The sequence below is a fragment of the Hordeum vulgare genome, chromosome 2H (genome assembly GCF_904849725.1).
Source record: "Hordeum vulgare subsp. vulgare chromosome 2H, MorexV3_pseudomolecules_assembly, whole genome shotgun sequence".
Taxonomy (NCBI): Eukaryota; Viridiplantae; Streptophyta; class Magnoliopsida; order Poales; family Poaceae; genus Hordeum; species Hordeum vulgare.
In genome coordinates, this window is record NC_058519.1 from 571,946,043 (window position 1) to 571,969,929 (window position 23,887).

A 23,887-nucleotide genomic window follows, 5' to 3' on the forward strand; every position below is an offset into this window, starting at 1 on the left:
TCCGTGTGACGGAGAGGTATCTCGGGACCCACTCGGTAATACAACATCACACACAAGCCTTGCAAGCAATGTAACTTAGTGTAAGTTGCGGGATCTTGTATTACGGAACGAGTAAAGAGACTTGCCGGTAAACGAGATTGAAATAGGTATGCGGATACTGACGATCGAATCTCGAGCAAGTAACATACCGAAGGACAAAGGGAATGACATACGGGATTATACGAATCCTTGGCACTGAGGTTCAAACGATAAGATCTTCGTAGAATATGTAGGATCCAATATGGGCATCCAGGTCCCGCTATTGGATATTGACCGAGGAGTCTCTCGGGTCATGTCTACATAGTTCTCGAACCCGCAGGGTCTGCACACTTAAGGTTCGACGTTGTTTTATGCGTATATGAGTTATATGGTTGGTTACCGAATGTTGTTCGGAGTCCCGGATGAGACCACGAACGTCACGAGGGTTTCCGGAATGGTCCGGAAACGAAGATTGATATATAGGATGACCTCATTTGATTACCGGAAGGTTTTCGGAGTTACCGGGAATGTACCGGGAATGACGAATGGGTTCCGGGAGTTCACCGGGGGGGCAACCCACCCCGGGGAAGCCCATAGGCCTTGGGGGAGACACACCAGCCCTTAGTGGGCTGGTGGGACAGCCCACAAGTGGTCTATGCGCCAAGAGAAGAAAAATCAAGAGGAAAAAAAAAAGGAGGAGGTGGGAAGGGAGGAGGACTCCCTCCCACCAAACCTAGTCCAACTCGGTTTGGGGGGGGGAGAGTCCTCCCCCTTGGACTCGGCCGACCCCCTTGGGGCTCCTTGAGCCCCAAGGCAAGGCCCCCTCCCTCCCACCTATATATACGGAGGTTTTAGGGCTGATTTGAGACGACTTTTCCACGGCAGCCCGACCACATACCTCCACGGTTTTTCCTCTAGATCGCGTTTCTGCGGAGCTCGGACGGAGCCCTGCTGAGACAAGGTCATCACCAACCTCCGGAGCGCCGTCACGCTGCCGGAGAACTCTTCTACCTCTCCGTCTCTCTTGCTGGATCAAGAAGGCCGAGATCATCGTCGAGTTGTACGTGTGCTGAACGCGGAGGTGCCGTCCGTTCGGTACTAGATCGTGGGACTGATCGCGGGATTGTTCGCAGGGCGGATCGAGGGACGTGAGGACGTTCCACTACATCAACCGCGTTCTCTAACGCTTCTGCTGTACGGTCTACAAGGGTACGTAGATCACTCATCCCCTCTCGTAGATGGACATCACCATGATAGGTCTTCGTGCGCGTAGGAAATTTTTTGTTTCCCATGCGACGTTCCCAACAGTGGCATCATGAGCTAGGTTGATGCGTAGATGTCTTCTCGAGTAGAACACAAAAGTTTTATGTGGGCGGTGATGTGCGTTTTGCTGCCCTCCTTAGTCTTTTCTTGATTCCGCGGTATTGTTGGATTGAAGCGGCTTGGACCGACATTACTCGTACGCTTACGAGAGACTGGTTTCATCGTTACGAGTAACCCCCTTTGCTCAAAGATGACTGGCAAGTGTCGGTTTCTCCAACTTTAGTTGAATCGGATTTGACCGAGGAGGTCCTTGGATGAGGTTAAATAGCAACTCATATATCTCCGTTGTGGTGTTAGCGTAAGTAAGATGCGATCCTACTAGATACCCTTGGTCACCACGTAAAACATGCAACAACAAAATTAGAGGACGTCTAACTTGTTTTTGCAGGGTATGATTGTGATGTGATATGGCCAATGATGTGATGTGATATATTGGATGTATGAGATGATCATGTTGTAATAGAAATATCGACTTGCACGTCGATGGTACGGCAACCGGCAGGAGCCATAGGGTTGTCTTTATACTAACGTTTGTGCTTGCAGATGCGTTTACTATTTTGCTAGGATGTAGCTTTAGTAGTAATAGCATAAGTAGCACGACAACCCCGATGGCAACACGTTGATGGATGATCATGGTGTGGCGCCGGTGACAAGAAGATCGTGCCGGTGCTTTGGTGATGGAGATCAAGAAGCACGTGATGATGGCCATATCATGTCACTTATGAATTGCATGTGATGTTAATCCTTTTATGCACCTTATTTTGCTTCGAACGACGGTAGCATTATGAGGTGATCTCTCACTAAAATTTCAAGACGAAATTGTGTTCTCCCCGACTGTGCACCGTTGCTACAGTTCGTCGTTTCGAGACACCACGTGATGATCGGGTGTGATAGACTCAACGTTCACATACAACGGGTGCAAAACAGTTGCGCACGCGGAACACTCGGGTTAAGCTTGACGAGCCTAGCATGTGCAGACATGGCCTCGGAACACATGAGACCGAAAGGTCGATCATGAATCATATAGTTGATATGATTAGCATAGGGATGCTTACCACTGAAACTATACTCAACTCACGTGATGATCGGACTTGGGATAGTGTAAGTGGATCATGAACCACTCAAATGACTAGAGAGATGTACCTTTTGAGTGGGTGTTTAGCATATAATTTGATTAAGTTGAACTCTAATTATCTTGAACATAGTCTAAATCCACTTTGAATATATTTGTGTTGTAGATCATGGCTCACGCGACAGTCATCCTGAATTCTAATACGTTCCTAGAGAAAGCTAAGTTGAAAGATGATGGAAGCAACTTTGTAGACTGGGCTCGTAATCTTAAGCTAATCTTACAAGCTGGGAAGAAGGATTATGTCCTTAATGCTGCGCTAGGAGATGAACCACCCGCTACGGCTGATCAGGATGTTAAGAACGCTTGGTTAGCACGTAAGGAGGACTACTCAATAGTTCAATGTGCAGTCTTGTATGGCTTAGAACCGGGACTTCAACGTCGCTTTGAGCGTCATGGAGCATTTGAGATGTTCCAGGAGTTGGAGTTTATCTTTCAGAAGAACGCCCGGATCGAGAGGTATGAGACCTCCGATAAATTCTATGCTTGCAAGATGGAGGAAAACTCGTCTGTCAGTGAACATGTGCTCAAAATGTCTGGGTACTCAAACCGTCTAGCTGAGCTGGGGATTGAACTCCCGCAAGAAGCTATCACTGACAGAATCCTTCAATCACTGCCGCCAAGCTATAAAGGCTTTGTGTTGAACTACAACATGCAAGGGATGAACAAGTCTCCCGGCGAGTTGTTTGCGATGCTGAAAGTCGCAGAGTCTGAACTCCGTAAAGATCATCAAGTGTTGATGGTGAGCAAGACCACTAGTTTCAAGAGAAACGGCAAAGGCAAGAAGGGCAATTCGAAGAAGAGCGGCAAGCCTGTTGCCAATCCGCCGAAGAAACCCAAGGCTAGACCTAAGCCTGAAACAGAGTGCTTCTATTGCAAGGGTATGGGTCACTGGAAGTGCAATTGCCCCAAGTATCTGGCAGATAAGAAGGCGGGCAAAGAAAAATCAGGTATATTTGATATACATGTTATTGATGTGTACTTAACCGGCTCTCGTAGTAGTGCCTGGGTATTCGATACCGGTTCTGTTGCTCACATTTGCAACTCGAAGCAGGAACTGCGGAATAGACGAAGGCTGGCGAAAGACGAAGTGACAATGCGCGTAGGAAATGGTTCCAAGGTTGATGCAATCGCCGTCGGCACAGTGTCACTTCAGCTACCATCGGGATTAGTGATGAACTTAAATCATTGTTATTTAGTGCCTGCGTTGAGCATGAACATTATATCTGGATCTTGTTTATTGCGAGACGGTTACTCTTTTAAGTCTGAGAATAATGGTTGTTCTATTTCTATGAGTAACATCTTTTATGGTCATGCACCGAATATGAGAGGATTGTTCATATTGAATCTTGATAGCGATACGCATATACATAACATTGAGACCAAAAGAATTAGAGTAAACAATGATAGCGCCATATTTTTGTGGCACTGCCGCTTGGGTCATATTGGTGTAAAGCGCATGAAGAAACTCCATGCTGATGGACTTTTGGAGTCACTTGACTTTGATTCACTTGACACGTGCGAACCATGCCTCATGGGCAAGATGACTAAGACTCCATTCTCTGGAACAATGGAGCGTGCAAGTGACTTGTTGGAAAGCATACATACCGATGTGTGTGGCCCAATGAGCGTAGAGGCACGCGGCGGATATCGTTATTTTCTCACCTTCACTGACGATTTAAGTAGATATGGTTATGTCTACTTGATGAAGCACAAGTCTGAAACATTTGAAAAGTTCAAGCAATTTCAGAGTGAAGTGGAAAATCGTCGTAACAAGAAGATCAAGTTCCTACGGTCTGATCGTGGGGGTGAATATCTGAGTTTCGAGTTTGGTGCTCACTTAAGACAATGTGGAATTGTTTCGCAGTTAACACCGCCTGGAACACCACAGCGTAATGGTGTGTCCGAACGTCGTAATCGTACTTTGTTAGAGATGGTGCGATCTATGATGTCTCTTACTGATTTGCCGTTATCATTTTGGGGTTATGCATTAGAAACAGCTGCATTCACTTTAAATAGGGCACCATCAAAATCCGTTGAGACGACACCATACGAACTGTGGTATGGCAAAAGGCCAAAGTTGTCGTTTCTTAAAGTTTGGGGATGTGATGCTTATGTCAAAAAGCTTCAGCCTGAAAAGCTGGAACCCAAAGCGGAAAAGTGCGTCTTCATAGGTTACCCAAAAGAGACAGTTGGGTACACCTTCTATCTCAAATCCGAGGGCAAAGTGTTTGTTGCTAAAAACGGAGCTTTTCTCGAGAAGGAGTTTCTCTCGAGAGAATTGAGTGGGAGGAAGATAGAACTTGACGAGGTTGTCGAACCTCTCATCCCTCTGGATGGTGGCGCAGGGCAAGGGGAAACCTCTGTCGTTGCGACGCCGGTTGAGGAGGAAGTTAATGATGATGATCATGAAACTCCAGTTCAAGTTTCTGTTGAACCACGCAGGTCGACGAGATCACGCGCTGCTCCAGAGTGGTACGGTAATCCCGTCTTATCAATCATGTTGTTAGACAACAATGAACCTGCAAATTATGAAGAAGCAATGGTGGGCCCAGATTCCAACAAATGGCTAGAAGCCATGAAATCCGAGATAGGATCCATGTATGAGAACAAAGTGTGGACTTTGGAGATACTACCTGAGGGCCGCAAGGCTATTCAGAACAAATGGATCTTTAAGAAGAAGACGGACGCTGACGGTAATGTGACTGTTTATAAAGCTCGACTTGTGGCAAAGGGTTTTTCACAAGTTCCAGGAGTTGACTACAATGAGACTTTCTCACCCGTAGCGATGCTTAAGTCCGTCAGAATCATGTTAGCAATAGCTGCATTTTTCGATTATGAAATCTGGCAGATGGATGTCAAAACGGCGTTCCTTAACGGTTTCCTTAAGGAAGAGTTGTATATGATGCAACCCGAAGGTTTTGTCGATCCTAAAAATGCTGACAAGGTGTGCAAGCTCCAGCGATCCATTTATGGACTGGTGCAAGCATCTCGGAGTTGGAACAAATGCTTTGATGAGGTGATCAAAGCATTTGGGTTTATACAAGTGGTTGGAGAATCTTGTATTTACAAGAAAGTGAGTGGGAGCTCTGTGGCGTTTCTAATATATTATGTGGATGACATATTACTGATTGGAAACAACGTAGAGCTTTTGGAGAGCATAAAAGGTTACTTGAATAAAAGTTTCTCTATGAAGGACCTAGGAGAAGCTGCTTACATTCTAGGCATTAAGATCTATAGGGATAGATCAAAACGCCTGATAGGACTTTCACAAAGCACATACCTTGATAAAGTTTTGAAGAGGTTCAAAATGGAACAGTCCAAGAAAGGGTTCTTGCCAGTTTTACAAGGTACGAGATTGAGTAAGACTCAGTGCCCAGCAACTGATGAAGATAGAGAGCATATGCGCTCCGTCCCCTATGCTTCAGCCATAGGTTCTATCATGTATGCGATGTTGTGCACTAGACCGGATGTTAGCCTGGCCATAAGTATGGCAGGTAGGTTCCAGAGTAATCCAGGAGTGGATCACTGGACATCGGTCAAGAATATCCTGAAGTACCTAAAAAGGACTAAGGAGATGTTTCTCGTGTATGGAGGTGACGAAGAGCTCGCCGTAAAAGGTTACGTCGATGCAAGCTTTGACACAGATCCGGACGACTCTAAGTCGCAAACCGGATACGTATTTATTCTTAATGGGGGTGCAGTAAGCTGGTGCAGTTCCAAGCAAAGCGTCGTAGCAGATTCTACATGTGAAGTGGAGTACATGGCTGCCTCGGAGGCGGCTAAGGAGGGTGTCTGGATGAAGCAGTTCATGACGGATCTTGGAGTGGTGCCAAGCGCACTGGATCCAATAACCTTGTTCTGTGACAACACTGGTGCCATTGCCTTAGCAAAGGTTTCACAAGAAGACCAGACACATCAAACGACGCTTCAACCTCATCCGCGACTACGTCGAGGAAGAGGACGTAAATATATGCAAAGTGCACACGGATCTGAATGTAGCAGACCCGCTGACTAAACCTCTTCCACGGCCAAAACATGATCGACACCAGAACTGTATGGGTGTTAGATTTATTACAATGTAATTCACATGGTGATGTGAGGGCTTGATTATTGACTCTAGTGCAAGTGGGAGACTGTTGGAATTATGCCCTAGAGGCAATAATAAATGTATAGTTATTATTATAATTCCTGTATCAAGATAATAGTTTATTATCCATGCTATAATTGTATTGAATGAAGACTCATTTACATGTGTGGATACATAGACAAAACACCGTCCCTAGCATGCCTCTAGTTGGCTAGCCAGTTGATCAATGATAGTCAGTGTCTTCTGATTATGAACAAGGTGTTGTTGCTTGATAACTGGATCACGTCATTGGGAGAATCACGTGATGGACTAGACCCAAACTAATAGACGTAGCATGTTGATCGTGTCATTTTGTTGCTACTGTTTTCTGCGTGTCAAGTATTTATTCCTATGACCATGAGATCATATAACTCACTGACACCGGAGGAATGCTTTGTGTGTATCAAACGTCGCAACGTAACTGGGTGACTATAAAGATGCTCTACAGGTATCTCCGAAGGTGTTAGTTGAGTTAGTATGGATCAAGACTGGGATTTGTCACTCCGTGTGACGGAGAGGTATCTCGGGGCCCACTCGGTAATACAACATCACACACAAGCCTTGCAAGCAATGTAACTTAGTGTAAGTTGCGGGATCTTGTATTACGGAACGAGTAAAGAGACTTGCCGGTAAACGAGATTGAAATAGGTATGCGGATACTGACGATCGAATCTCGGGCAAGTAACATACCGAAGGACAAAGGGAATGACATACGGGATTATACGAATCCTTGGCACTGAGGTTCAAACGATAAGATCTTCGTAGAATATGTAGGATCCAATATGGGCATCCAGGTCCCGCTATTGGATATTGACCGAGGAGTCTCTCGGGTCATGTCTACATAGTTCTCGAACCCGCAGGGTCTGCACACTTAAGGTTCGACGTTGTTTTATGCGTATATGAGTTATATGGTTGGTTACCGAATGTTGTTCGGAGTCCCGGATGAGATCACGGACGTCACGAGGGTTTCCGGAATGGTCCAGAAACGAAGATTGATATATAGGATGACCTCATTTGATTACCGGAAGGTTTTCGGAGTTACCGGGAATGTACCGGGAATGACGAATGGGTTCCGGGAGTTCACCGGGGGGGGGGGGGCAACCCACCCCGGGAAAGCCCATAGGCCTTGGGGGAGACACACCAGCCCTTAGTGGGCTGGTGGGACAGCCCACAAGTGGTCTATGCGCCAAGAGAAGAAAAATCAAGAGGAAAAAAAAAGGAGGAGGTGGGAAGGGAGGAGGACTCCCTCCCACCAAACCTAGTCCAACTCGGTTTGGGGGGGGGAGAGTCCTCCCCCTTGGACTCGGCCGACCCGAGCCCCAAGGCAAGGCCCCCTCCCTCCCACATATATATACGGAGGTTTTAGGGCTGATTTGAGACGACTTTTCCACGGCAGCCCGACCACATACCTCCACGGTTTTTCCTCTAGATCGCGTTTCTGCGGAGCTCGGGCGGAGCCCTGCTGAGACAAGGTCATCACCAACCTCCGGAGCGCCGTCACGCTGCCGGAGAACTCTTCTACCTCTCCGTCTCTCTTGCTTGATCAAGAAGGCCGAGATCATCGTCGAGCTTTACGTGTGCTGAACGCGGAGGTGCCGTCCGTTCGGTACTAGATCGTGGGACTGATCGCGGGATTGTTCGCGGGGCGGATCGAGGGACGTGAGGACGTTCCACTACATCAACCGCGTTCTCTAACGCTTCTGCTGTACGGTCTACAAGGGTACGTAGATCACTCATCCCCTCTCGTAGATGGACATCACCATGATAGGTCTTCGTGCGCGTAGGAAATTTTTTGTTTCCCATGCGACGTTCCCAACAACTCCCCCCTCACTCTAACCTTCCTGCAGCACACGCCGCTCGGCGCCTTCCGCCCGTCGGCCTCCTCCTCCCTGGGTCTCGGCTGGTCGATCCTGCCCGTGGGCATGTGGCTGGACTGCCCGACACCTCAACTTCGGCGCCAACCGGCTCTGCTCTAGCTCTTCGGCGATCCTGCTTGCCTGCCTGGGACGCGCCCCCAATCAGTCCACTCTGAATCTCGTCCCAGGTACAGACCCATCGATCCATCTCTGCCTAGCCGCTATTTCTTTCCTCGATCTATTGGCCTCCATTAGACATTGTAGTCCGTATGCCTGCCTGATCGCATCAACACATGTGAGAGCTGTAATTTATCACTGATTTCTGTTCGGAATGGCTAAAGATGCAATCCTTTCAATCATTTTCTCATATACAATCCATCTCGTGAATCCAGTTAGTAAGAACACGTCAACCATTATGTAAAAAAGGACATAAAAATAACTTGGAAGTGGAATATCTTACAAGAATGCTTCAGAAGACGTGAACGTGCTGGATAATGTACATCAGTACATGCCTGACATCTCAAGTGTGTATTTTCTGGAAATGAGTTGGATTATATACTTTCAGCCACCGAATTATAGCAGCATGGGGTTCAGATTTGCTGTTAATATAGTGCAGTAAAGAAGAATATAGGTTCAGAACTGATATAGGTTCAAATATGTTTCAGAAATGTGTAATATTGTGCTGAAGTTTCAGAATTGATATATGTTCAAAATTCAGTGACAAAAATTAGTGACTGTAGTTTTTTTATATATGTTCATAATTCAGTGACCGAGTTTACCGAAATGTTGTTCAGAAACGAAACTTGATACATGGGTTTCCTGCAATGTTAAGCATGGGGTTCAGATTTGCCGTTAATATAGTGCAATAGAGAAGAATATAGGTTCAAAATTGAGATAGGTTCAAATCAGTTTCAGAAAACTGGAATATTGTACTGTACTTTCAGAATTGATATAGGTTCAGAATTGAGTGGAAGAAATCAGTGTACTGTATGTTTTGATATATGTTCATCATTTAGTGGCCAAATTTACTGAAATGTGGTACAAAAACAATGCTTGATATTTGATTAGGGACATATATGGAAGCGTTGTTGCAAAAATATTCAGTAAACGATATGCATATTCATTAACAACAGTTGGCATTATCCATGACACGTAACAATTGTGTACTTATACTTGCATGACAAAATTCCAATATCTTTACATCGGTGTTTGAACACAATGGCATATTCTATGGGTTGGATGATAGAAGGAAATTTTGGGGAAGCACTCAAGAGGAGTATGACAATTGGGGCTGGTATTATCTTTTGTCTGGAGAAGATGGAGAAAAGAGAGATTTCTCTCCCCAATAATAACAAAGCAAATACGGTTTCTGGTTGTCCGTCATGGCATTTCTGCGAAAACACCCTTTTGTTTCTTCTAAATCAACCCACGGTCCTTTGCAGTCCTTTACTAAGTTGAAAAACGTTTCACTTTTACAGAATCACCCTCCCTGCACGATGGGCTCGAGCACGGCGTACTCGCGGGAGCTTCGGGCGCAGGTCGTCGGCGGCTGGTGCCGGCGGTGTCGAGGCAGAAGGAAGTCGGTGCTCCGCTGCCCCTCCTCCTCCTCCTCCCCTTGCTGATGCGAGAATGGGCCTACGCGCCGCCCCTCCCCCTCCTCCCCTCGCCGAGGATAGCGCGACAGCTTCACTCCGGTCGCCCCTCCTCCTTCCCTCCCTGATGCGAGAATGGGTCAGGGATAGTGCATCACCAACGCGGATGAACCAATCATGGCTATGGCGCTGGGCGGACACATGTACAGTCCACCCTCGGGGAAAAGGAACAGAGCCTCGTGGGAGGTAAAATACATGGAGGTGAGGGGGAGATCCAGAGGGAGTTAGTGTGAAGGGAATGATCTACAGGGGTCAGCCGGCGATGGCAACGTTCGCCGGACGGGAGGCGAGGGTCTGCAGGCGTCTGGCTCGAGGGGGAGGTGCGGGAGGCGACATACGAGCGTCGGAGTTGTTGCAGTGCGGCTGGCTGCGTATGGGCTCCTAGCTGGCGGCGAGCCTGCGCGCGAGTGCTGGCTGGGCCTATGGCGGAGGCGCCGGAGTAGGTCTGGTGGTGCTGGTCGGCTGTCGGTGGTGTACAAGGATGGTGGATGGAGAAGTGCCACTGTGTGGTCGATGGAGAAGATAAGAACTAAGCGGTGGAACAATAATTCTTGGTGGGATTGAGTGCATGTTGCATTGTTTTCTCTGCTGGTAGATGTCTTTTTTTGGGTAGAGCTAGATGTCGATCTCTGCTAGCATACACTCAATGTTTAAGCCTACAATATTTTAGTCTTAATTATGAATACATTAATAGTTATAGTACTTCAAAGATGTGTGCCTCAGAATATTAGAAAGATTTGTTTAAAAAATATTGAAAAGAAATACTATTTATTTATGGAAAATATATTTGGGGCTCACTTCTCGACTAACTAATCATCAATATATTCCTCGAGTCTGGATGTTTTCATGCCGCTGATGAGAGAAAGGATTAAGCGTTGAGAGAATACAACAACAATGCATCCTGCTCCAAATGGGTCTCGAAGAGTGGTTGCTTCATATTTTGCCATGCATGCTAGCTAGGGAGAGAGAGAATCATGTGGTCATGCCTACGCCGACCATGTCCTCGGTCCTTCCGTGCACCACCTCCATTCCCGTGGCTACTCGCCTTCATCATATCATCTCACCCGCAACTTCACATGTCCTAATCCTTATCATGTTCGACCTTTATTGATAGTGTCAAGGGAAGTAGCCGTGTTGGCGTAGTTGGTGTGCTCAAAAAAGTATCAAGCATTGTAAATTCATTACTATCTAATGGGTCATTTCATCTTTGAAGTGGTCAAGTAATAAATACGAATTCATGATAAGACGAGGAAGAATATAACAGATTGAGAAATAAAGCTCACTATTTCACCATGATAGATAAACTATCGAATATCATGTAAACCATGATTTTTTTCATACATATTGCAACGCACGGGTTCTTTTGCTAAAACATTAACTTTTATTAAAAATATAATGAAATTCCCACGTTTAATCATGTTATCAATGTTTGTTAAAATGAATATTAAAAATTGATGCACAATGGGACATGAAGTAGGTTATGTCCATTTTTTCGCCCGGTGCATCGCACGGGCATTTGTACTTGTAAGATATAACAAAGGTTACATGCATGCACGTAGACCATCTAAATATGACTAAAAACATTAGAATGAGGGAAGGCACACCATCAGTCCTTACACACATACCACTTCTCAAGAACCCTCGCATCGCCCCTGCCCTGGGCGACTCGGGGGCTTCCAACCCTAGCCGCCGCCGCCCTTTCTTCCTTCCCTCCTCGCCGCCGTCGGGCGACGTCGCCGGGTGAAACCTGCGTGGCAGACGGCGGCGGCGGGGGGACTCCCTCTCCCGGCGCCCCTTCTTCTGCGGGCGGCGGATCTAGGCAGTTGACGGCGGTGTCCTGTGGCAATCGCGGTCGGGCGCGAGAGGCCAGGCCTCGGCGAGCGGTGGCGGGGAGCGGGGCGCTCGACGGCGGCCCTCGGCATGTGGTTGCGGGCGTTGGGCTAGCGACGGTGCTTCGGCGTGTGCATGCGGTGGTGACCCCTGTGCGCCAGGCGACTCCCTCTTTGTCCCGGACGACGCGAGGGGTGGCGGCGTCTGCGGCGGCGGTCCTCGCTGGATGCTGGTGGCCATGGTGTTGCTTGTCCTCCACCCCGATCTACTCCGATCTGCAGCGGATCCGGCCCCTGATGGCTTCTTGCTGGTCTTGGGTGCTGGCCTTGCAGATCCGGTGGTTCGAAGGGTTCGGGGGAGTCCCTTGGCCGGTGTGACGGCCACTCCGAAGGCAGCGCCTTTGGGTGTTGTTCTCCTTGTTGGAGGCTTCAGAGAGGATCCTCTTCCTTCCACCCCTCCCAGGAGCTCAGGTGAAAACCTCAGATCCCCTTGTTCTAAGCGACGACGACACCGCGGTGGCGTTTTCCTTCTTGAAGGCGTTGCTCCGGGGCGACTCAAGTGGCGACGGTTCAATGTCGACGCATTTTGGTCATCTTCATCTTGGAGGCTGTGACGCCAGCGGCGCTCGTCTAGTGGAGCAACGACATTGCTGTTTGCGTCATCAGGCTCGAGATGCTCTAGGGGAAACCCTAGATCTGGGTCTTCCTGGATCGGACGATGATGGCGTTTCCTGGGGGCATCGTTTTGGAGCAAGTGCTGGCTGGAGGAATGGTGGAGCGGTGCTTCATCTCACATATTGATGGCGGCGGATATCGGCGGCATGGCGCTGTGGGGACTCGGCGACCGATGCGTGAAGAGGGACTTGCGCAGGAGGAGGTAGCTGTCTGGCGTCATGGTGACATCGATGACAGAGTGGCTACACAAGGTAGAAGCCTCAATATCCGCTCTAAAGACGGATCAGTGGAAGATGACGGCGACATCACACGAGTGCATCAGATCAGTTTTGTGCCCTACACCCGGTATGTGGCAGATGGCTCGACCAGCTCTGCTGGGGCTCCCGGTTTTTGATGTTAGGATTAGGTAACTGGTGTGGGTATGTGGCCGAGCTAGCACCCCTTCATCATATGGATAAGAGTAGCGACAGTTGTTGCGAAGTTGACGGATTCACACATATTGTTGTAATACTTTGTAAGTTACTCGCAAATAATCAATAAAAAGGCTGCATGCATCTCCCAGATGCACAGGCCGGGGGTCATCCTCCTTTTCTAAAAAAACACCATCAGTCCTTACATGAGCCATGCAAATCTTATAGTTCAGTTGTGCTAAAACCTTAATGAACCTGTGCATCGGATGAATATTTTTTAGCAACACCAAATAACTTACAATTACAGCTAAACATCTATGCACTTTGATCGAAATGAATGTGACAATTGAATTTTCATTTGTATTTGATTTCATTTTTATTGACACGTGAATTTCATTCACAGATCCCTGACAACATACCTTGTTCAACAAGTATGAGAGAAGGTAACATAACACCCCAAAAATCAGAAGAAAAATAGTATCAATTTATTTGAAAGTCAAATTTGATTTTATTTGGAATTCTAAAAAATAATTTTTTATAAATATTTTATTTTGTGTCTAAAAAATGTCCATGCTATAGGATTTATTTTTCCTATCATATTGATATATAATACCCTATATATTATTTTGTGTACAGTATGTTTATTTTTCCGTTTTATTTCTAAAAAAAATGCAACGTCCGCTTGCCAGGCCAGGCCATCCCAGCCAGCCAGCGGTGCGCATGCATACACAGCCCACTTACGCACGAGGGCAGCTGCCCTAGCGAGGCTGGAGCCAGAGCTGGTTCCTCCCAGCCGCCGCCGGTCTTGAAGAAAGAAAGGGCAACGCACCCACACCCCACGCCACGTAATCTCTCTTCCTTCCAATTTCCTCTCTCTCGTACTCTTTCTCTCCCTGGCGCGTGGGACCCGCCTGACCTTCTTCCTGTCCACGAAAGGAAACGAACTGAGATATGTACGCTTACCTATAGGAACCGATTCAAATCCTTCTCCAATCTTATCCCGAGTCAACCCCTGCCCCAAGCATATGTCCTATAAATATCCGAGACTCTCCTGGATCGATTTTCCTAAAAAAAACCACGCCGAAACCATCTATACGTCTCGCACTCGTCGTTTGGATCTCGCATAAGAAAGATGCGGTTCATCGTCGGATTCCAACGCCTGTGAGCCATCCCGGATCTCTATCTTCTGCAGTTCGACTTCTTTCGGTCCCTATCTTTTTTTTGACAAGGTCCAATCTCGTTTATGCATCTACACAGACCACCTCAAGCTCACAACGCCGCCGTAGTTCACGGAGTTCACCTTGAAGCTCTGCTCGCTCTCGTCACCACCAACCTTCACCTTCAGCAAAAATTGGTCGCCCTCGACGTCCCGCATCTGTTGGACAATTTCCCCGACGCCGTTGATCGTCGGAGCTCCCGCACCATCATCATCTCTTCCCTGCCTCCTCACGTTCGCCCCGTGTAGCTTTCCTATTCTGTGCGTTTGGCTAGTAGTTTTATCTCCGTATTAGGTAAGTAAAGACCGTCCATCTTTTAGTCCTTGTAGTGAACGCTCAGTGATAGCCACGTGTTATGTGTCCGTAATCTAACGTTTTAGAAAAAAAAACCCGTTTTTAGATTAGATCTTAGTTTTGTTTTTTTGTATCTTTAGTTTTATAACTCCGTTTGAGTTGATTCTTTTTGCTAATGATTCAATAAAATCTCATCTATCACGTGGAACCATCCAATTTTTTTTGAATATTTAAATTTTGAGTTCAAATATATTTGTATTAAACACTAATTTAGGTATGACTTTTATCTAAAAAATGGTTTTTGAGTGTTTCTTTTTCCTTCTGATTTCTATTTGTTATATCTTTTGAGAGGATTAATAAAATAATAATTTGTTTTTATAAATTTTTGATCGGGACAGATTCAAGATCTATGTTAACTAGGCCGTAACTTTTGTTTTATAAAACCTTATTTGATTCTTTTTGTGTAGAAAAGTTTAGGTGAAATACTTTTTGTTAATTTCAATTAAACTTAGTTTATATTTCTATTAAGATGTTATTAGAAATCTATTTATAGCTTGTTTTAGTAAAAGCTTTGCGATGGAGTTTTGGATGAATTCTTTATTTGGTTTTCTCTCTTGTCGTCGTTAGTGTTATTGATTGTTTTAATATTATTAGTTAATAATTGTTGTTATGTTTATGTTGTGCTTATTGTGTGAATTGTTTGTCTCATTAGATCACGGAGTGCGAGGCTTGCTATTTAGAGTCACTCGAGTTTGAAGACTGTCAGCAAGGTAAGTTCACATTGATCATGTGTTACCTATGAATTTTATTGCATTAGTTCAATTTTTCCACCATTGCATGCAAAGTAGGTAAATTGGAAACTTGGTTCTTGAGTAGTATCATGTGGTAGGCATCCATAAACCCTTGTCACTTTGGTCCGGGAGACGATATTTTATTTTTGCTATGCTTTTAGTAGACGGGGTTGGTTGAATGTTTATCATGAGAGTTGTGAGACTTAATTAGTGACCAAGACCTCAAGGCTTCAAGTTTTTCAAGACCTCATGATGCAATATACCTCTGGGTGGAAATTGGTTGAACGACACCCTGTAGTACCCAGTGGTAGCCTAGGTGTTGCTGGAGAAGTACCAGTATTCACGAGGAAAGTTCCACCCAGGCACGAAGAGATGGATGGATACTTCAAGACCACGGCTTACCTGCACAACCACAAGCCATTATGGGCTCTGGCTTGGTTGGACATCATGGCGACTCTGGACGGGCGGTGCTACGAGATGTAGAAGAACGGTAGGAATAGATGGGCACCGACAGTGGCTCAGAGGAACCCGTTGGAAGACCATGTTTTGATCATCCGGTTCTCAAACACCCTGGAGGCGATCAAATCTTGTAGGGAATGTGTGCAAAACTCTGCAGAGTACCAAACCCAATCGATTAGCCGTGTCCACCATTAAGGACAACTTGAGCCAAAGGAACTCAAACTATTAGAAATTCTCGACACAAATAAATTTAGTGATGTGGGAATTATAATTTGGGTATGAAAAATGGTGGGTGGAACCTTCTCATTAAACAAACAACATGTAGTAATTATTTTCGCTTTTGCCCCCTCTCTTATTGTAGGAAAAAATTGCTTTTCGCTAAAATTACAGCCTCACCTGCCATATATGCATATAGTATAGATGATATTTTCACCCCTCTCTTTTGTGACTTGCCGGCATATTCAATATGCCGACCTACACGGTTGCAACGTGTCATGTTGAAGAGTACTTTTCCGACCAGGAGTGAGGACACGATCTATGCTCGGTGATATGCTCTTGGAGTCAGATAGACTCAACTACCTTTGAAGCTTCCGCTAGTTTTCAATTATTTTTATCTCATAAGTTGGCCTTCAGCCACTTTATTGTAATCTTTATTTGTAATAAAGAACTCGATATGATATTTCGATTAATAAAGTAGTGTGGTTGAGCTCTTGATATATACATTGATGTACTGTGTGTGTACCAGCATGATCTTGGGATAGTATAGAAACACTAGAGACTTGATCGTTTCAGGTCGGGGATGGTATCTAGAGCACCCACTGACCGTAGGACGTAACCTCTAAGATTGGAAAAGCCTTAGGAATAAACCATTTTACTTATGTCCATAAAATTTCTATATTCTCACTAGCAAAAGGGCCCATGCATTGCAACGGGAGAAAGAAATACCACACGGCACACGCTCTTAATTTATAAAAAATGTCTATAATTTGAGAATTTATAGTTACGATACAAATAAAGATGGTCTTATCCTACAAAAATGCAGTTCAAAATTTCACAGGTCTTCTATTTTAATACGGCTTGCATGTAGATTTAATACGTACAAAGAATCAGTCAACTGACCTTCAGTTTCATCTCTAATCCTGATTTTGTTGACGTGTTCATCCCCAACCCGGATGAGTACCGGTATGAAAGAAAGACGAATAATGACTTATTTATTAAGATTGCACCCTAGATAGTATTTTTATTAAACGTTTAACAGATAAAATAATATCATATTTAAATTCTACATATTTTTCTAATCAAATTCCATGTATAGTATGTTAAATTTGGAGTTACGGTTTAAAAGATATGAGTATTTAAAAAAATATTTAATATATACTACGAGTTTAATGTCATAAATAGTAAGGTTTTTTTTGTAAAATCACCTCGGTGGGTTTTCCGACGGAAGCGATAGCCTCTTTATTATTAGGTAAAGATATACTCATTTCTGACTTCTCTTTGATTTCCAATATTTGTAGATGGCCACATTCAACCCATTTTTTGTCACGGAGTTTTGCCAGCCCGATGCAACAATGCCCTACGGCAAAGAGCTGGTGCAGATCGTCAAGGACATAAGGATTGCTCTGCCAACAATCACCGGGAAACCAATCATGTCTTTCCCGGCAGACGCTCGCTACAGGATTGAGGTGCACATCCCTGGAAGGACCTTCGGGAATCGCAGAGAGCTCATTGACTTCAAATTTATTGCACCAAGCTGGATTCTCGGGAGGGACATGGCGATTCACTCTGCACTCGGGCGTATTAAGGAGGTATACAAAGGATGCCCCATTTCGCCGGACCCCTACATGGTCTCCTTCAGAGGAGAAGATGGAGAAATCATAAAGACCAAGACTGAATACTCTATCCTTTCCTATGCCCAAACATTGGAGGCACACATGAGGACTTTGGAGCTCCATGTAATCAAAGACACGAAGAAGATCAACCAACTGATGCTCCGTGAACTTGACCTCGAAGCAGAAGCACGAGAGTCCAACTACAAGCACGAGGATGAAGTGAAGGACTTCCTCGAGAGGATCGAGAAGATGAAGACCCGCATTGCAAACCTGGAGGAGCAATTGGACATGGGAGAAAATCTTCACCCAGAAGGCGACACGACCCCTTGATCAGCAACAAGGATGACTACGAAGAGAGCTCTATCGATGGACCCACTACCATGTACTTCTGAGGAGGATACATAGTCAAGACCACCAAGTTATCTTTACCTTATGGTTAAACATTTAGGGTGATGTTTAAGTTTATTGCAAGACTTGTATCTACGTTTGAACCTTGAGTTGAATTAATGAATGAATGTCTGGTGTGATGATGTTTGTTGCATTTTGTTAGAGCATATTTCTCCATATGTGGTTTTGGTAATTAATGACAATCCCTATGGACTAATGGCTGCCTTAAGTTATATTCAAAGGATTTTTCCATAGGCACTTCTTGAAGTCCATCTGTTGGTTTCAAGGAGTTTATATGATGACCAAGGTGGTATTCAAGGTATATTCCAAAGATTGGTCATAAAGACTCAAGGTTGATCAAGACTAAGCAAAGAGTAAATCAAGATGATCAACACACAAAGTGTACAAGATGTACCGAGAGGGACCAAGTGATCCCATGGTATGGTAAGCATTGTCCATAACGCTTTTGTGTACTAACCCATGGTCTTCGTGAGAGTTCTATGTGGGGTTAGGTGTGTTTCCATGGGTTTGCATCAAGAGGAAGATCTCATTCAACCTATGAAGGATGACATCAAGTGATGATCGTCATCAAGATTGCGGTGTGCAAGTTCAAGTGAGCATTGATAACCCACAAGTATAGGTGATCGCAACAGTTTTCGAGGGTAGAGTATTCAACCCAAATTTGTTGATTCGACACAAGGGGAAGCAAAAGAATATTCTTGAGTATTAGCAGTTGAGTTGTCAAGTCAACCACACCTGAAAGACTTAGTATCTTCACCAAAGTTTTAGTAACAGAGTAGTGTGATAGCAACAGTAGCAACGGTAACAGTAGCACCAGTGACAGAAGTAGCGGTAACAATAGCAGCAGTGACAGCAGTAGCGACAAAGTAACGTAGCAAGGACCAGTAGGAAAAGACTCGTAGGCATTGGATCGGTGATGGATAATTATGTCGGATGACATTCATCATGCAACAGTTATAAGATGGGGAGATATGTAACTAGCTCCAGTTCGTCAATGTAATGTAGGCATGTATTCCGTATATAGTCATACGTGCTTATGAAAAGAACTTGCATGCCATCTATTGTCCATCGCTCCCGTGGCAGTGGGGTCCTAATGGAAACTATGGGATATTAAGGTTCTCCTTTTAATAGAGAAACGGAACAAAGCATTAACACTTAGTGAATACATGAACTCCTCATACTATGGTCATCTCCGGGAGTGATTCCGGCTATTGTCACTCGGGGTTGCCGGGTCATAACACATAGTAGGTGACTACAACTTGCAAGATAGGATCAAGAACACACATATATTGACGAGAACATAATAGGTTCAGATATGAAATCATGGCACTCGGCCCCTAGTGACAAACATTAAGCATGGCAAAGTAGTAGCAACATCAATCTCAGAACATAGTGGATACTAGGGATCAATCCCCATCAAAACTAACTCGATTACATGATAGATCTCATCCAACCCATCACCGTCCAGCAAGCCTACGATGAGATTACTCACGAACGGTGAAGAGCATCATGGAATTGGCGATGAAGGAAGGTTGATGATGACGACGGTGACGATCTCCCCTCTCCGGAGCCCAGAACGGACTCCAGATCTGCCCTCCAGAGGAAGAGCAGGTGGTGGCGGCGCCTCCATATCGTAAAACGCGATGAACTGTTCTCCTTGATTTTTTATAGGTGAAAGGGACTAAATAGAGATGGAGTTGGAGGCGGCGGAGCCCCGAGGGCCCCACAAGACTGCTAGGCGCGGCCAAGGGAGGGGGGCCGCGCCTCCTGGGCTTGTGGGCTCCTCGCTCCACGCCTCCGGTTGATTCTTGCGCCAGTATTTTTTATATATTCCACAAAAAATCCTCGTAAATTTCCAGGTCATTCCGAGAACTTTTATTTCTGCAAAAAAACAACACCATGGCAATTGTGCTGAAAACAACGTTAGTCCCGATTAGTTCCGTTCAAATCATGCAAATTAGAGTCCAAAACAAGGGCAAAAGAGTTTGGAAAAGTAGATACGATGGAGACGTATCAACTCCCCAAGCTTAAAGCCTTGCTTGTCCTCAAACAATTCAGTTGACAAACTGAAAGAGACAAAAGAAAAACTTTTACGAACTCTGTTTGATCTTGTTGTTGTAATTATGTCTAACTCATATTCAGATTTTCAGCAAGATCATAAGCTAACCACATAAGCAATGACATTTAGGTCTCAAGATATACTAATATCAATGACATAATCAACTAGCGAGCAATAATAATAAGTTTCAAACGTCAACACTTCAATCAAAACAATCATGAAGCAATAGGAACAGATGGTATCTCGCTAGCTATTTCTGAGATCGCAAAACATAAATGCAGAGCACCTTCAAAGACCAAGGGCTAACTGAACATTGTAATTCATGGCAAAGAAGATCCAGTCACAGTCATACTCAATATCAATTAAAAGCAAAGCATAAAAATGACGGAGATGCTCTCTAATTGGTGCTTTTTCAAAGAAGAGGATGACTCAACATAAACATAAATAGATAGGCCCTTCGCAGAGGGAAGCATTGATTTGCAGAGGTGCCAGAGCTCAAGCTTTCAAAACAGAGATAAATAATTTTGGGTGGCATGCTTTCATTGTCAATGCGATGACCAAGAGTTTTCACCATCTTCCATGCTACACATACTATAGGCGGTTCCGAAACAGAAAAGTAAAGTTTTGACTCCCCCTCCCACCGATCAATCACACTCCACGACTAGCCGAATACTCGGGTGCCATCCATACCAACAACAATCCAAGGGGAGTTTTGTTTGCAATTATCTTTTCGATTTGAGCATGGAACTGGGCATTTCAATTACCGTCCCCTTTCTCGTGAATGATAGTGAATAAACACGTATCGAGGATAACATGCCTAGCATGGAAGATACTGACCGCCCCTTGTCACCACATGAGCGGTTCGGGCATGCAAAACAGATTATTTCTTGAAGGTTTAGAGAGTGGCACATGCAAATTTACTTGGAACGGTAGGTAGATACCGCATATAGGTAGGTATGGTGGACTCATATGGAACAACTTTGGGTTTATGGAAGTGGATGCACAAGCAGTATTCCCACTTAGTACAAGTGAAGGCTAGCAAAAGACTGGGAAGCGACCAACTAGAGAGCGACAACAGTCATCAATATGCATTGAAATTAACCAACATTGAGTGCAAGCATGAGTAGGACATAAATCACCATAAACATGAATATCATAGAGGCTATGTTGATTTTGTATCAACTACATGCGTAAACATGCCCAAGTCAAGCCACTTGAATCATTCAAAGGAGGATACCATCCTATCATACTACATCATAATCATTCAAAATTCATGTTGGCATCCAAGACAAACCATTATAAGCTCCTAGCTAATTAAGCATGACATCAGAAACTATGATCTCTAAGTTGTCATTGCAAACATGTTTCTCTCACAACAAAGCTGAATTAGGAACGATGAGCTAGTCATATTTACAAAATCAAAATAGATCGAGTTCATACCAGCTTTTCCCGGCTCAGTCACTTCATCATATATCGTCATTATTGCCTTTCACTTGCATGTCCGAATGATGTGAACAATAATAAGAGTGTTCGTGCATTGGACTAAGCTGGAATCTGCAAGCAAACACAAAGGAGAAGACAAAGTAATATGGCTCTTTGACAGATAAGCAGATATGCATGCGAGAGCCACTAAACATTGTAACCATGGTCTTCTACCTTGACCCAAAGAAAAAGAAAACTATTTACACGGGAAAGCTCCCAACAAGCAAAAGAAGAACGGGAAATCTTTTTGGGTTTTCTCAATCTAAACAAACACACGAGAAGAAAGCAAGAAAAAGAAATAAACTAGCATGGATGATATAGTGGCAAGGTGTGAACACCGACTAACAAAGTGAAAGCATGAGCATGAATGTAAAGTCGGTGAGAAACACGTACTCCCCCAAGCTTAGGCTTTTGGCATAAGTTTTTCTACTCCCAAGGAGGGAAGTAACCGTCTCCGGGGTACTCCGGAGTGTACTGAGGTTGCCACTGCTGGGTGAGCTCCTCTGGCTCCCACTGATAAACTGGCATTTGGTACTCGACTGGTAGCTCGGGCACGGGTTTGAGGTGTAGAATGAATTTTTCTGGAGGTAGGAGAAGGAGATGGGAGATGGAATAAGTGAAGGGGGGCCACATGGGGCCCAGAAGGCTGGCAGGCACGGTCAGGGGGGGGGGGGGGGTGCCCGCTGCTACTTCTCAAACAACAGCGCCAGAAATTGACACGTTGACGGAGATTGGGCTTGCGTTGGTTTTTCCCTTGAAGAGGAAATGGTGATGCAGCACAGGAGCCGTAAGTATTTCCCTCAGTTTGAGAACCAAGGTATTGATCCAGAAGGAGGGTCTCGTCAATTCCAGAGTACCTGCGCAAACACAAACAAGCTTGCACCGAGCGCTTCAAAGGGGTTGTCAATCCCTTCAAGATTGTTTGCAAAGTGAGACCTGAAGGCGGAAAGTGCAACGAAGTAAAAAGTGTAAGGCTGAAAATATGGTGTGGAGTAGACCCTGGGGGCCATAGTGTTCACTAGAGGCTTCTCTCAAAATAGCAAGTATTACGGTGAGTGAACAAATTATTGTCGAGCAATTGATAGAACCGCGCAAAGTCATGACGATATCTAAGGCAATGATCATACATATAGGCATCACGACCGATACTTTCTGCATCTACTACTATTACTCCACACATCAACCGCTATCCAGCATGCATCTAGTCTATTGAGTTCATGACGAACAGAGTAACGCTTTAAGCAAGACGACATGATGTAGAGGGATAATCTCAAACCAATAATGAAAACCCCATCTTTTTACCCTTGATGGCAACAACACGATGCGTGCCTCGCTACCCCTTCTGTCACTGGGTGAGGTCACCGCACGATATGAACCCAAAACCAAGCATTTCTCCCATTGCAAGAATCATAGATCTAGTTGGCCAGACAAAACCCACAACTCGAAGAGAATTACAAGGATATGAAATCATGCATAAGAGAGATCAGAAGAAACTCAAATAAGATTCATAGATAATCTGATCATAAATCCACAATTCATCGGATCTCGACAAACACACCGCAAAAGAAGATTACATCGGATAGATCTCCATGAAGATCATGGAGAACTTTGTATTGAAGATCCAAGAGAGAGAAGAAGCCATCTAGCTACTGGCTATGGACCCGTAGGTCTATGGTGAACTACTCACGCATCATCGGAGAGGTCATGGTGTTGATGGAGAAGCCTTCCGTGTCCGAATACCCCCTCCGGCAGGACACCAGGACGTGCCCCAGATGGGATCTTGCGGAGACAGAAGCTTGCGGCGGCGGAAAAGCGATTGCGATGATCTCTTATTTTTTGGGAATATTTGGGAATATATAGGCGCAAGATCTAGGTAAGGGGACCTCGAGGGGGGCCACAAGCCTGGATGGCGCGCCCCCTGGCCGCGGGGTGGGAGCTTGTGGGGCCCCTGGGGCTCTTCTGGCTTGGCTCCCACGTTCTTCAATCTTCTTTTTTTCCAGAAAAAATCTTTTCGGGGATTTTCTTCCGTTTGGACTCCGTTTCAAAATCTCCTCTGAAAGGGGTAAAAAACATGGAAAAACAGGAACCGACACTTGGCACTGAGTTAATAAGTTAGTCCCAAAAAATAAATAAAAGGCATGCAAAACATCCAAAGTTTGACAAGATAATAGCATGAAACCATAAAAAATTATAGATACGTTGGACACGTATCAAGCATCCCCAAGCTTAACTCCTGCTCGTCCTCGAGTAGGGAAGTGATAAAAAATGTATTTTTGATGTGGAATGCTACCTAGCATAGTTGTCCTTTGCAACTTCTTTCACGT

The 23,887-nt window shown here is 45.0% G+C and overlaps 1 protein-coding gene across 1 annotated transcript; it reads left to right on the plus strand.

Annotated features, from left to right (window-relative positions):
• Positions 1–14,000: 14,000 nt before the first annotated feature.
• Positions 14,001–18,155, plus strand: LOC123430592. Its single transcript, XM_045114448.1, has 4 exons — positions 14,001–14,182; positions 14,279–14,532; positions 15,245–15,302; positions 17,300–18,155. The coding sequence occupies exon 4, from the start codon at positions 17,300–17,302 to the stop codon at positions 17,942–17,944; it is 645 nt and encodes a 214-aa protein (XP_044970383.1). The 5' UTR covers positions 14,001–14,182; positions 14,279–14,532; positions 15,245–15,302; the 3' UTR covers positions 17,945–18,155.
• Positions 18,156–23,887: the final 5,732 nt, after the last annotated feature.